Source organism: Myodes glareolus, chromosome 4 (genome assembly GCF_982192425.1).
Source record: "Myodes glareolus chromosome 4, mMyoGla1.1, whole genome shotgun sequence".
NCBI classification, from domain to species: Eukaryota; Metazoa; Chordata; class Mammalia; order Rodentia; family Cricetidae; genus Myodes; species Myodes glareolus.
Genome location: NC_142029.1, coordinates 2,888,972 through 2,903,769, shown reverse-complemented (window position 1 = coordinate 2,903,769; position 14,798 = coordinate 2,888,972). Strand labels below are relative to the sequence as shown.

Here is a 14,798-nt window from a genome sequence, read left to right as displayed (position 1 = left end):
TATGCATTTATTCCACCAAATGGATGGAGTGAGGTCTCCAGCTCTAAGATGACCAATCAGGCCACAGTGTCAGCTTCTCAAGCTTGTTAATGTAATGTGTGACATGGTGGCGGGGTGCCTGGGGAGGGCAGGTGGGAGTTCCTCACTATCCCATCTCCGTGCACCCCCTCTCTGCTCCTGCTGCCCAGCACCCCAACTTTCTGCTGCCTGCTCTAGCCTTTGTCGGTCAGCACCAGTTTGCACCTCCTCTTTGTTCATCCCAGTCCTGCCAGCCTGTGTCTGACCCAGTGACCCCAACAGCCATTGCTTCCTTGCCTAGAACGGTCTGTGTCTAGGCCTCAGCCAAGGTCACTCCTGAGTTTCCTGCAAGTTAGATCTCGTCATCAAGTCCTGCCCACACAGATACGTGGGGTTTGGTGGGGAGCTGGGGCCTGCCAGCATGTATTCTCAAAATCATTTGGGAGAGGCTTAATTTTCATAAACTTACACATTGAGTTTTGGATCCAGGTGCCCCTCAGAACCCCAGCCTAGTCCTAGGTGTCCCTTGCTCTGGTCAGCCTGCCCAGGGCTAGTCCCAGGAAGAAAGCCTTGGTCCCTTCCAGCCTTGCAGAGTGGAATCTCCCAAAGACACTACAGCCCAGCCAGCTCCTTGGAAGGCATCTCTCTCGCTGGACCTCCCCTGCTCTGGGAGTGCGCTTAGAACCTCGCTCCACAGTGCCGCAACTCAGAACCTCGCTCCACAGTGCCGCGACCATCCCAAGACCATCGGTTTCGTTGGCAGCCTGTCTTGCTGCTGACCGGTGGGGATGGATTGCTCTTGCTGGCTGTGTCCCAGCTCTACCTCCTCAGCCTTATCTCAGTCTCCCCACGTAGGAGTCCATTTACTGTCGCCCAGGAAGGAGCCTGCTAGAAGAATCCAGCAGGTTTAGCACAGGTCACTGGGCTCGGTGTGCGCCTCACTCCCGGTCATTCCATACTGGGCTAAATGTTTTATAAACTCCAACCACGCACTGACGCTTTTCTGTGAAGACCCTCTAGTGGTTTCCTGTGGGTCCCTAAGTCCAGGATACTTAGCTTTTGGGGACAAATGGAAGCTAGACTCTCACTGTGTAGGCCTGGCTGACCTGTGTGCTGGGATCACAAGTGTGTGCTTCTGTGCCTGGATAACAATCCCAGCTCTTGGAAGGAGCTTGCACCCCTGGACTCCTCAAAACTGTCTGTCTCCAATGTCTCTCCTAAATTGGCCTATTTTTTGTGTGCCCCAAGCAGTTCATGAGGCTGGCACAGGATGATGGCGTCACTTAGAGTGGGTGGTCGTACAAAAGGCTGAGGATGTGTTCTTTGTGTCTAACTGGCTGTCTGGCGCAGGACGCAGTTAACGTCTTGGTTGGTATTTGGACCATAGTTTTCTTGTATTCATTATTATAGAGATTCATGGCTGCCCCTGTACCTTTTCTTTGGACACATTTTGGGGTGAAAATGCATTATTTAATAGCATGGTCTGAGTCCCTGCGAAGAGGGAACTTGGCCGAAGTTTCTGGTGTTCCCTGTGTAGAAAGTGAAACTTGAAAAGCCGAGGCGTTGTTCAGTCACCCTACAGTTTAAAGGTCAGTTCGTTCTTTCCTAGCTCCTCAGTCTTGATCCACCCCTCTTTTTTGAGGGGGAAGAGGGATCCTAAGACCCAGGGAACCTGGGGTTCCCTGCCCCCACCTTCTGTGAAGACCTCCCCCAAGGTCAGGATGGTCTCTGCTCCTTCGCACAGGTTCTGAACACCGCCCACCCCCAGCCTTGCCCTGTCCTTTATCATGCCCCTCTGTGCGTTTAGGAGCCAGGCTGGCCGAGGTTCAGCTCCTACAATACAGCCTCATTCTGTTTGGGCTGTGATGTCCACGATTTGGGCTCATTATTCTGTGCTGTTGGAGCGCGGAGAGAAGCTGGTTCTGGAAGCCAGGCTGCCTCGTCTCACTTCAGACCTAAGCATGCTTGGTGAAGTGTCCTCCAAGGCCCCTTGTCTGGGCATGTGTTGACCTCCCAGCTGTGTGATGGGGGGCGGAGGGGAGAGAAATGGTGAATAGCCCAAGAGTAGATGCCTTCTGTCATTGCAGACAGTCAGGAGGCAAGCCATTTCCAACAGGAGTGGCTGTCGTTGGTCCTGTGATGTAAAAATGCCTGCCCTACCACGGAACAAAGCCCTGGGAAGGTCTCGTGGAGAGAAAGGTCAATAGGAGCTCCAGCTGAGCGCCTCAGCGTCCTGCCTGTTTTCTGCTGGGTGCTGTAAGCACAGTTTGGCGATGCTATCTGCCGCGTACGCTCATACTTTGCCTTGGTGTACACTTAATAAACTCACCCGAGCAAAACCAAAGGACGACTACTGTAGATCCTTCTCCAGGCTGCACAACAGGCCCTCGCGGTGCCCTTGGAGTCCCGCTCTCCCTGGAGAAGTGCCACCTGCAGGGTTGCTGGGAAAGCGTCTGACTTTGTAGACACGGAGGTTAACTGCTGCCCTACTGGGTCCATCTCATGTTGACCTCTGCACCACCCAGCTGTGTGACGATTCTCTGGGCCTGGTTTTCTGATTCGTGCAGTGGTGTGAGGAGCCACCTCTCTGAACTACACTGAGGATTGCATGAGCTACACAGCCAGATGTGCTCAGGACCTGACCTCAGTGAGCATGCTCAGTAAAGGGCTGCAGAGCTGCCCGTGTCCGTCTGTGCTCCATGGTCCAATGTGGTCAGCATCTCACTGTACCCCGTAAAGATGCATTTTTGTTATTTGTTAATTAAGAAAAAGCTTGTTGCTGTTACTAATTTGTCTTAAAACTCAGCTCAGGTCCCATGTCCTTATATTAGCCAACTATATATTTCCTGAATAATATTTAATTATTTCCCTCACTAGTGTAGCAGTGCTATAGCTATTTTAGAATCATTTTTAAAGCACAAACGATTAAACCTGTGATCTGTTCAAATGTTGGCATTTTTGTGGTTGCTCTGTTTTTTTTTCTTTCTGTGTACTATTGTGTGTGTGTGTGTGTGTGTGTGTGTATTTCATACAGTCCTCGCTTAGAGCAGTCAGTGGCTTTTACTTGGGTAATTAGGCTCAGTCAGTGGCCCTGAGTCTTGTGGAATGTCCCTGGTGCCCCCAGTGTAAATGGGTGAGCTTTGGGACTGCCACGCTCTGGGCCTGTTCCTCTCCGTGGACCTCACAGCTGCTCAGGAGAAGCCATGCTAACGGCAGGCACAGCCTTCTTCACACAGAGACCGCTTGTCGACTTGAACTCCTGAACAGTCCAGAGCAGTCGGAGCTGGACTCCGTGGACGGCAAGTTAGAGTGGGTTTACCCCGCCCCCCACCGTTACACATCTCCCTGCCGGTTCCTTGCTGGCCAGCGTGAAGGCAAGGGGAAAGGGTCTGGAGCCAGGCACTGTCTGCGCCTCAGAAGGCGGAGGGATCTGGGGGGAAGGGCGACTGCGCTGAGAGGGTGAGGAGGACCTGGCTTCTGCTTCCAAGGTGCTGATGCCTCAGATTGAAAACCAGATTTCAGGCTCTCCTGAGCTAGGAAATCATTCCAGCAGATCAGGTTTCTCTGAGCTCATCTCTAGGATCAGGCTCTGCTTGCACTGCTAAAATATTTAGAGACTATTCAGTTCCAGCGAGCTTCCCCAGCAGGGCTCCAGGTGTGCGAGGCTTTGGGTCCCAGGTGCCTCTCACGAGCTATCGCTGGATGTGGGTCATGATGAAAGCTTCCACTCCTAATAGAACTCTTCCCAGGGTCTGTGTTACACACATCATATCACATCAGCATGAAGGTGTGTGTGTGCGTGTGTGTGTGTGTGGAGGGGTGCTTGTGGAGGCCAGAGATCAACTTCCAGTGTCCTCCATCTCTTCAGCACAGAATTACAAACTGATACCACTATGCTTGGATTTTTTTGTTTTGTTTGTTTGTTTGTTTTTCACATGGGTTCTGGGGGTCTAACCCGGACTCTTGTGTTTGCTACTTTATCAACCAAAAAGCTTCCAGTCCTAGGACACCCAAAGTGACAGGTTCAAAAAAAAAATTCTCATTGGTCCTAAATCCAAATGCAATCACTGTGCCCCATAGAGGAAAAGTCCTGGGCCTTCCTTGGTGTGCCCTGAGCCGTGAGTCCCTTGCCACTGAACTGAAGTGAAACAACACTAGACACGTTAGCAGACTAGAGCCTTCCTCCACCAGAAGGGGCCTGAGAAGGCACAGGCCTAACGTGGCTCCTGAGCAGCCTCTCATGCTGCAGTGAGCTGTGTGTGGAATGAAGTTGTGCTCTGTGTGCATGCATTCGTGTGTGGATAATGTGTGCATGCGTGTGCAGCAGCCATGATGGTCCTGTTTGGGAGGACTTGCAGAGGCTGGCACCCTACTGCTGCTGCTACAGAAACTGCATGCATGGCTTTAGAATCTAGGCCAGGCAGGGAGAAGGCTGCATGCGTCCCTGTAAACTTGTCGGCTTCAGACTGTGGCTTCTCAGACCTTCTCATAATTCACAGTTCAGGACAGTGTGGGTAGAATCTCTGATGTCTGACACCCCGACACGGTTGAGGGACCTTGGTCCCTGGACCACCTGTTGCCAGCTCTCCAACATTAGTGATCTCACTGCCCTTTCTGTTTCTTGCAGTTCTCTGCGCTGAAAGAGTTGGCCAGATGACTAAAACATACAATGACATAGATGCTGTCACGAGGCTTCTTGAGGAGGTGAGTGTCTGAGGGAAGGGGAAGGGCTGTTTAGTGGATTCTCGTGGGCTCCTTGTCTGTTTCAGGAAGGAATCTCCCATTGGGCCCTTGCAGGATACAATCTAATGGTTTTGTTTTGTCATTTATCTGTTTTGAGACAGGCTTTCACTACGTAGCCCTGGCCGGCCTGGAACTTGCTGTGTAGACCAGGCTGACCTAGAACTCATAGAGATCTACCTGCCTCTGCCTCTCGAGTGCTGGAGTTAAAGATGGCCACCGTCGTGCCCGGTAGCTCTATCTTTTCACTAGTGACTATGTGCCTAGGCCTTTGCAGCTGTTGATCTTGGGTACGTGTATTAGATTTGTTGATATTGTTCATAAAGAGAATCTTGTGAAACCAAGTCTGGCCTCTCACTTGCTGTGTAGCTGAGGTTGGTCTTGAACCCCTTGTACTCTGACCTCTGACCTCCTAGCCGAGATTACAGGAATTGCCATCACGGCCCAGCTGGTACTTTAGATTGGGTTGTCCAGCCTTCTGGCATTGCAGTATGACATTGCCATGCAGGTGTGTTAGCCCACATCCATAGCTACCCTGGGATGCGTAGTCAGTTGGCAGGCTGAAGCTTAGATACCCCTTTTAGATTTTCAGTGTTATGAATTTATGACACAAAAACACAATGCCATTTAAGTACTCGTTGGGTCACCCAGAGAGGAATTCGTCCTTAGCTGTGGCTTCTGAATGTAGTTTGTGCCTTTGCTTAGTTCGGCTGGTGGGGCAGAAGGCAGTGTCCTTGTGAAGCACAGAGCAGCAGGCATGTGATGACTGACTTTGGGAGGTCACTCTGGTCAGTCAGGCTGCACGCCCTGGAGAGACTGTGCTGCCCCCCGTTGGTCAGTGTTTGTTTTCATTTGGGAGTAGGGGCTGGCTGTGTATCGGCAGCCAGGGTGAACTGGGCTTGGGAAGAAGTATTGGTAATTTTTCCCCCTGCTGTGACCAAACCCGACTGAAACAGCTTGCGGGGGAGGGGCAAAGGCTCTAATTTGTGCTCAGCTTCAAGGAATCTCAGCGCAGCACGTCAGAGGAAGGTTTGGCTGAGAGGCTTCACCTGTGGAAGAGAGCAGGGGGTGGTTGTACATGGGGTGGCTAGAACCGAGGCCTAGATTACAGTCTTCAAAAGCCAAAAAGCCAGCTCTTAGTGACCTGCTGCCTCCGGTCAGGCCCCGCCTCCTCAGCTTGCCACAGCCTCCAAAAAAACGGCACCACCAGCTGGGGGATATGTGTTCAAAACACAAGAGCTGTGGGGATCTGCTGTCCAGGTCAGACCCTAACGGTGCCGCCTTTCAGCACTGGCCCTCACCACAGACCTGACCTTCGGTGGACGGCACCGTGACTGTCGCGGGCAGTGGTGGATGGGACTGAAACAGGCAGGTCCTGAAGTCACACGCCTGGCAGAATGGTGGATTCGGGCTCCTGCAACCCTCCTTATCCACCCCTCGTGTCTGTCTCTCTCTTGCCTTGTTTCTTCCTTTAGTGATAGTTCCTCTTACCCTGGAACACTTCTGTTCTGTTCTGTTCTGTTCTGAAGGAGGAGACAAGAACCCCTCAGCTCCACATCGGTGACATCAAGGTTAAGACTATGTGACAGTCCCTAGGGATGGCGTTTTCAGATGCTGGCTTCCTGCCTTCTGGGGACACCACAGTTGCCGCCGTCTGGTGGCTGGTGTGGGCCAGCGGCAGACCCACTTGGCTGCACATCAGATTTGGAAATGGCCTTACTGACCCCTCCCTGTGTGTTCCATTTCTCCAGCAGGGTCATTGTGGGGGACGTGTTTCTGACATCCGTCCCTAGCCCCAGGTATGCAGCCGCCAGATCTTTGCGGGTAATTCTCCATCTATAGCCTCATCTCTATTCTGGGCCTTGGTGGGGTTTGCCCTCACCCATTTCTAGGTCCCTGGCCCCTGCCACCATCCCACACTCTCCACGATTACCCCATTCCTGGCCCACGGAGTTTTGGGGTGGCATTCAGAGAGGCCCCACAGTTCACACTCTCAGTCCGCAGTGACTTGCTGTCGTTGGAGATGTTCCTCCCACCTTGAGATCCCGAGTGCTTCGTGGTGTTTCTCTTGATTTCTCATACTCTGCAGGCCTGCAGGACCTGCGAGATAGTCTGTGTGCCTGCTCTTGTGTTAGTCCTGTGACCTGTGACGGGTTAGAAACCGCCAGGGCAGAGCCGCTGCTGTGCGGTCTCACAGACCTGGGTGGGATGTCTGTCTCCTGTTGTACTGCTAGGAGAGACGCTTGACATGCAGCTCAGTTGTCCTCCTGCTGTTCTAGGAGCGACGCTTGACATGCAGCTCAGTTGTCCTCCTGTTGTTCTAGGAGAGACGCTTGACATGCAGCTCAGCTGTCCTCCTGTTGTTGCATTAATTCTTTTTATTGTTGTTATTTTATTTTATTACTTTTAAAAAATACCAATCCAAATTCCCACTTCCTCCCCTCCTCCCACTCCCTCTACACACCCTCCCACCCGCCCCCTCCAGTCCTAAGAGAGGAGAAGGCACCCTGCCCTGTGGGAAGTTCAAGGCCCTCCCCACTACATCCAGGCTGAGCAAATTATACATCCAAAGAGAATAGGATCCCCAAAAGTCAGTACATGGAATAGATAAATCCCAGTGCCACTGTCAGTGGCCCCTCAGTCTACCCCGACTGTCAGTCACATTCAGAGGGACTAGTTTGTTCCCATGCTCGTTCACTCCCAGTCCAGTTGGAGTTGGTGAGCTCCCATTAGCTCAGGCACACTGTCTCAGTGGGTGAACCCCTCATGGTCTTGACTTCCTTGCTCATACTCCCCCTCCTTCAGTTGGACCTTGGGAGCTCAGTCCAGTGCTCTGATGTGGGTCTCTGTCTCTGTTTCCATCTGTTGTTGGACGAAGGTTCTATGGTGATACTTAAGATAATCATCAGTCTGACTACAGGGCAAGGCCAGTTTAGGCACCCTCTCTATTGCTTAGGGTCTTAGCTGGGGTCATCCTTGTGGATTCCTGGGAATTTTTCTAGAGCCAGGTTTCTTGATAACCCCAAAATGGCTCCCTCAATCAAGACATCTCTTTCCTTGCTCTCATCTCTGTCCTTCCTCCATCTCAACCATCCCGTTCCCTCAATCTCTCCCCAACCCTCTACTCCCCGCCCCTATGCTTCCAAATTTTGTCAGGCAATCTTGTCTGCTTCCAATTTCCAGGAGGATCTATATATGTTTTTCTTTGGGTTCACCTTATTGCTTAGCTTCTCTAGGACTGCAAACTTTAGGCTCAGTGTCCTTTGTTTATGGCTATTATCCACAAATAAGTGAGTACATACCATATTCATATATTTGGGTCTTGGTTACCTCACTGAGGATAGTTTTCTAATTCCATCCATTTGCATGCAAAATTCAAGATGTCATTTTTTTTAACCGCTGAGTAGTACTCTAATGCGTAAATGTGCCACACTTTTTTTATCCATTCTTCCATTGAGGGGCATCTAGGTTGTTTCCATGTTCTGGCTATTACAAATAATGCTGCTATGAACATAGTTGAACAAATGCTTTTGTAGTATGATTGGGCATCTCTTGGGTATATTTTCAAGAGAGATATTGCTGGATCATGAGGTAGATTGATTCCCAATTTTCTGAGAAGCCGCCACACTGATTTCCAGAGTGGTTGCACAAGTTTGCATTCCCACCAGCAATGGATGAGTGTTCCCCTTATTCCACATCCTCTCCAGCATAGGCTATCATTGGTGTTTTTTATTTTAGCCATTCTGACAGGTATAAGATGGTATCTCAAAGTTGTTTTGATTTGCATTTCCCTGAAAGCTAAGGAAGTTGAACATGACCTTAAGTATCTTTTGGCGATTTGAAATTCTTCTGTTGAGAATTCTCCGTTTAGTTCAGTACCCCATTTTTTAATCGGATTGTTTAGAATTTTAGTGTCTAATTTCTTGAGTTCTTTATATATTCTGGAGGTCAGTCCTTTGATTGATGTAGGGTTGGTGAAGATCTTCTCCCATTCAGTAGGTTGCCTTTTTGTCGTATTGACAGTAATTCCACGGGTGCTCTTGACAGTAGATGCTGTTAGAGTGGATGGACCGGTCCCGAGATCCCAAAGCCTCCCCCCCCATAACCACTCCCTCCCGGATGGGACTTGGCTACTTTGCCTGTTGTCTCTGCTGTTCCTGAGGCTCTGGTAATGGCACCTGTTGATTGTTAGGAGTACGTTTCCACTTTCAGAGTCACCTGGGCTGCTGCCCTGCTTCCTCGGCATCTGTAGCCCAGAGATGTGGTACGTCCTTGGTTGTGGTGCATCCGAGGTCTGTGGGGTGTTGCCTGGGGTACTATTCTTCTCTCTGCTGTGACAGCCAAAGGCCCCTTCCAGAGGACCTGGTGTCTTGTCCTTCATGCAGAGGCCCTGTGAGAAGAACTTTCTTTTTGGCCAGGCTTGGTAGTGCAGGCCTGTGGTCTCAGCACTGGGAAGGCCCAGGTAGAGGAGGGTAAGGAGTTCAAGGTCATCCTCAGCTACCTAGTGAGTTTGAGGCTAGCCTGGGCTACAGGAAACTGTCTCAAGCAATTTTTTTAAAAAAGAATTCACTTTCCCTGGTTGATTTTCTGACTAAGCATGGCTGTATGAAGTATTTGAGTTGGAGGGAAGAATGTCGAATCTCACTGGAGCAGTTTCTCCCCTTGGCTCTCCGTAGTGCCTGCCTGCTTTAGTTTTGATGGGCATTCGTGTCTGCTCCTCTGTGTTTTATAAATAGCAACTGCCCCCTTTGTCCTTGCTCCTGATGAGACATCACAGGGAAGTCCCTGCCTTCCTCTGGACCTGGGCGTCTTAGAGTCTGACTGCCACTGCCAGTCATGTGACAGTCACCCCAGGCTGTTCCTGCTGGGCTCTGTGCCTCTGTTCAGGAATGCTGCTTTGCACACCTGACCTGCCGTATCCAGGGGTGCACAGGATTTGCCCAGGCTGTACAAGCACAGCTGCAAGCTGTGTGTCTGTCTGTGTGTGTGTCTGTGTTTTGTGTAAGTGTATGAGTTGGGGAAGCTCCTTACTGGAAGGAGATCCTGAAGCTTGTCCTGATTGGCTGTATTGGGAATGTCCCAGAATCATCTCCACCCCAGGGGCAGTACGCTTTCCAGTGGCCCGTAATTTTTCTTTTTATCCTAAAACTGGTGAATGAGATGAGTCACTGCGAAGCGTAGGAGTCAGCTAAGCCTGCAGGGAGAGTGCCAGCCAGCCACTGTGTGGTGCTAACCAGTGCCAGGGTCAGGTTGTGGGCTTTCAAACTACCTTGATTCATTTCTCAGAGAATAAAGGACTAGATTTTGACTGGCTTGTTCCAGGGCCTGCGTTAGCTATTTATAGTCTCCGGTTGTCACGGGGTTAAAGTCAAGCTCGTTCCCTGGCTGTTCTCTTGATTTTAGAACTGAATGTTTAGGAAGTGACTCCTTACCACACACACACACACACACACACCGCTACACACCCATGCACACACACTCACACACTCACCCTTACACACATGTGCATGCATATACCTTGCCCCGTACCTGTGATTCTCACAAGAAGCCTAAGTAGCCTGCTGCCTGGGTAAACCTCGGCAGAGCCAGGCATGACTGTGCAGGAGGAGGGGAATTCAAGGTTAGCCTGGGCTGCACACCCAGACCCTGTCTCTAAACAACAATAACAGACACCCCAAAACAAGCTAGACAAGAAAGACTGGAGACAGACTGCAGCTTCAGGTGTTCCTGTCACCCATGGGCCGTTCTCTGTCCTTGCTTTTCAGCCTGCAGACTACGTGCCCTGGGTAATTACTATACAGATTAGATTTCCAGTGTAGGCCTGTGATGGCTGCTCTCCTCAGGGCGGAGAACAAGAGGACAGAGGCCCTCAGGTGTGAGGTGTGGTCAGTGGGGCAAAGGGCTTCCTGTGTGAGCTCACTGCCCTCTTGTTCTCTGTCCTCATCTCTCCTAGGCGCCAGCCCTCTCTGTCCCTTGGGAAGCCTTGTCCTTCGTGTGTTCCAGTGCTCCTTACATTTCTGCCTACCGTGCTCCCTGCCCCAGTGCCTGTAGTGCTCCCTGCTTCACTGCCTGTAGTGCTCCCTGCCCCAGTGCCTGCCGTGCTCCTTTCATTGAGGATTCACATCTGTGCTTGTAGGAAGTTAGCAGCTTGGGTCGGGTGAGGGTGATGAGGAATGGGGTCACGAAGGGAGTATAAGGAGTTCTCGGCGCCCGCTGACCATCCGTCTGGACTGGGCAGTTGTCCTATCAGAGAATTCAGCAGGCCTGAGTGAGTGAGGACAAATGCAGAGCTGAGCCTCTCTGATTGCCTGGGCTGTCACTGTGACCCTTGGCCACGAGGAAGCCAGGCGGGGGAGCGCACAGGCGCTTCTGGCTCAGCTTCTATACACGTATGACCAAAGCCTGAGCGCAGAGTGGCACTTGAGCTAGGTGGGAGGCAGTTTGATAATTTTATTTTTGAGCTTGTTGTTTTTCATTTAAAGCAGTGTAAGAAGTCAGTTTGAATGCTCTGTTTTCAGTGAGAGGCTTAATTAGAGCTCATCCGAGTCCCAGAGGAGCAGGTCGCTCTAGGTCCCTCTTCTCTAACTGGGGCCTGCTCGTCTCAACACAGAGTTAGAAAGTTCACAAATAACCCCCTTTGTGATGAGCATTTTTGATTTTCCTTAATTTTTTTAAAAAAGACTTCCTTTTATGTGTATGTGTGTTGTGCCTGTCTGTGCACTGTACCTGGTGCCCACAGAGGCCAGAAGAGAGCGTTGGATCCCCTGGGACAGAAGTTCCCAAAGGTTGTGAGCAGCCATGTGAGTGCAGGGACCCGAACCCGGATCCTCTGGAAGAGCAGTCAGTGCTCTCAATGCATCCTGCTACATGAGCCCGTGTCAGAAAAGGGGACATCTCAAACTTCAAATTGTTCATTGCGTAAGGCCAGGTAACCCAGACCAATGAGTTGGGGAATTTGCAAAAGGCCAAGTCCCAGCTTATGGGAGAAGAGGACAAGACTTTCTCATGATCTAGAACTTTAAAATTGACTGATTTGCACCAAATCAGCACACCATCCACATTTGCCTTGCTCCACGCTGGCGTCCTTGTCTGTATAATGGTGTGCGAGAAACTGATCCATTTTCACTATTATCGCTTGAACCTTTATTATCTTATTTCCAATGAACAGGATATCAATCACAATTACTTTAGTGATTTCTCAGCTCACCCGTGGTTATGTAGTCTGAGGTTTGAACAAAACTAATCCTCCTGATTCTGGAGAAAACAAACATTCAGGCCACGAGGGTGGCTAGAGCCTTGTGTGGAGTCAGAGCCCCCAGCAGTCGCTGCTCCAGGCTGCCACTTGTGTGGTTCCATTTCCTAGAGCAAATGACAGGGTACTTGGCATAGACTGTGAAGTGCTGTGCTCTCCTAGAACGGCTTTCCTCTTACCAGCCTTCCATCGAGCCCATGCGGGTGAATCTCACGGAGATGGATTTGGAGTTGGCATCTGTCCCCACCTGGGACATCTTTCTTCCTGGAGAGACAGTCATGTCTTTGTGTGGTCTGCTCTGTCTGACTTTTGTCATGGTTGAGCTAGCAAAACACCTTGTTTTTAAACTCTGCCTCTGGAATATGACCAGCTGCTACAGATTCTCTGCACTTTGAAAATTCTTTTCTAAAAATAAAGTTAAATAAAATTCAAACAAGAAAGTGAAACAAGCAAAACAAACGCAATTGCATCTGAGTTCTTCACACGTTTCATTTCAGGGTCAGAGCGGAGACCGCAGTGTGTTCTAATGTGGTCCAGCCTGATGAGCGCTAAATAGGCCTGCCTTCCTACGTCAGCCCTTCACTCTATTCAGGACCATATCCACCCACCCACCCGTCCACCCATCCACCCTCCCGTCCATCCACCCATCCACCCACCCGTCCACCCATCCATCTATCCACCCGTCCATCCATCCACCCTCCTGTCCATCCATCCATCCACCCACCTGTCCACCCATCCACCCTCCTGTCTATCCACCCATCCACTTGTCCATCCACCCATCCACCTGTCCATCCATCCTTCCACCTGTCCATCCATCCATCCATCCATCCATCCATCCATCCATCCATCCATCTATCCACCCATCCACCTGTCCATCCACCCATCCACCTGTCCATCCATCCACCCTCCTGTCCATCCACCCATCCACCTGTCCATCCATCCATCCACCTGTCCATCCATCCTTCCTAGTCAGTGTCCTGGCTCTCAGGTGGGGACGTGCTATCAATGACTAAACAAACAATTTTTCCTTCCATGTCCTTGGTTTCCATCAACTCTTCCTGTACCCGTACGACTGAGGTCATCTTGATTAGGCACCAAATATCTGGATGGAGAGTTGTTAATTATCCCACAGTTTGGGGTACACCCATCTGACACTGAGCCCTGTTGGCTCCTCCAGGACGCACAGGGTTAAGTCCCCATTCTCCCTCTCATCCATCACAGAAAGAGCGGGATTTGGAGTTGGCCGCGCGAATCGGCCAGTCATTGTTGAAGAAGAACAAGACCCTAACTGAGAGGAACGAACTTCTGGAAGAGCAGGTGGAACACATTCGGGAGGAGGTGAGGACCCCAGCCTGGGAGTTGTCGGGGGCGGGGGGGAGCATATGTGCAGGCAGAGGAATGACTTAGTCCTCAGAGAGCCTGGACTCTAAGTGTGAACCCCCATGCTGGGAGGAAGCACACACAGCCCATAGAGCAAGCAGGCGAGGAGCTAGTGGCTCTTCCACCACTCACTCCTTACACTGATCCAACCATGTAAGTGTGAGATCCGTGCAACACCACAGCCTGCGGTTTCCATTGTACATACAACCATGTAAGTGTGAGAACAGTGCACACCACAGCATGCGGTTTCCATTGTACAAGCTCACGGTTTTCATCTTAACTCACGGCTGTCAGGGGAGAGGGAACAGACTGTCTTGGCACCCCAAAGGGAACCTACGGTCATGAGGTGTAGCATTATTAATAAAAATCCAGAGATAGACTTTGGGGTTCAGCCTGAAGATCAGAAAAGCAAAACTGGCTCTTACCTCCACCTCAGTCTAAAGTGGCGATCCTGCCTCCAGGAATCTCAGAGTGAGACTGTGTCTGAGAGCTGTCTCCTCCTGTCTTATATTCCTCTTTAGGGCTGGGATTGAAGGTGTGTACCACCACCACCTGGTTTCTATGGCAACTAGTGTGGCTACTGGGATTAAAGGTGTGTGTCACCACTGCCTGGCCTGTAAGGCTGACCAGTGGGGCTGTTTTACTCTCTGAACTTCAGGCCAGCTTTATTTATTGAAATACAAATGAAATGTCTCTACCAGGAGGAAGGAAACTCCTTTCCTGGAGTGAGGTATAGAGTGCGTGGGGACCGTCAGAGTCAGGTGGAGTTGAAGGGTCCGGGGCCTAGAGGCCAGCGTCCTCTGTGGCCCCTCTCCCCTCGGCCTGTTTTCCTCGCAGTAAGTTTTAGCCCTGAGGACTCTTCCTTCTCACCCTTTCTCTCTGTCCCCCTGTGACTTCCTCAGTGGGAAAGGGTGCTTTTCCATGACCCTACAGGGTAGTCAAGTCTTTTTTTCTTTTTCTCATTAAAGCCATTCCTAGGTTGAATTTACTGTTTTAAGTCAACCTGTAAGAAAGGGTCTCATCTCCAGCTTGCTGTCTGAGATGGTAATGCTGTAGTATTGGGGAAATGAAGGTGTTCTTGCCTTCTCTGGCCCAGGGGAATGGCTTCAGTTAGGGAAAAAGCACATGGACTAGGATGTCCTTCTGAGCAGAGGGACACGCCCACTGGCCTCCTTCCATGGCCATCTGTGTGAGACTCCCTCGGCCTGCATGAAGGATGTCCCATCCTGTAGGATGCAGATGTCCTGCTTCCCAGGCGAAACTCTGAATGAGCAAACTCTGAGGCCATGCTTCTCCTTGGAGAATTATTGAGTGATTCCTCTAGGTAGGAGAATCCTTATACAGTATATAATCCAAGTAGACCCTCCAGGAAGACAGAGTCCACTCCCTGTGTGGTGTAGGAAAGCTG

General features: G+C 50.8%; 1 protein-coding gene across 16 annotated transcripts in view; it reads left to right on the top strand.

Moving 5' to 3' along the window:
- The window catches only part of Trak1 (trafficking kinesin protein 1), a 107,783-nt gene that overhangs the window by 60,940 nt on the left and 32,045 nt on the right, over positions 1-14,798 (top strand). For all 16 annotated transcript variants that reach the window (XM_048423092.3, XM_048423079.3, XM_048423086.3 and 13 more), the window contains 2 exons: positions 4,646-4,722; positions 13,232-13,348. In XM_048423092.3, coding sequence (XP_048279049.1) covers positions 4,672-4,722; positions 13,232-13,348 — 168 coding nt within the window. In that variant the 5' untranslated portion in view covers positions 4,646-4,671. The remainder of the gene's footprint in view (positions 1-4,645; positions 4,723-13,231; positions 13,349-14,798) is intronic.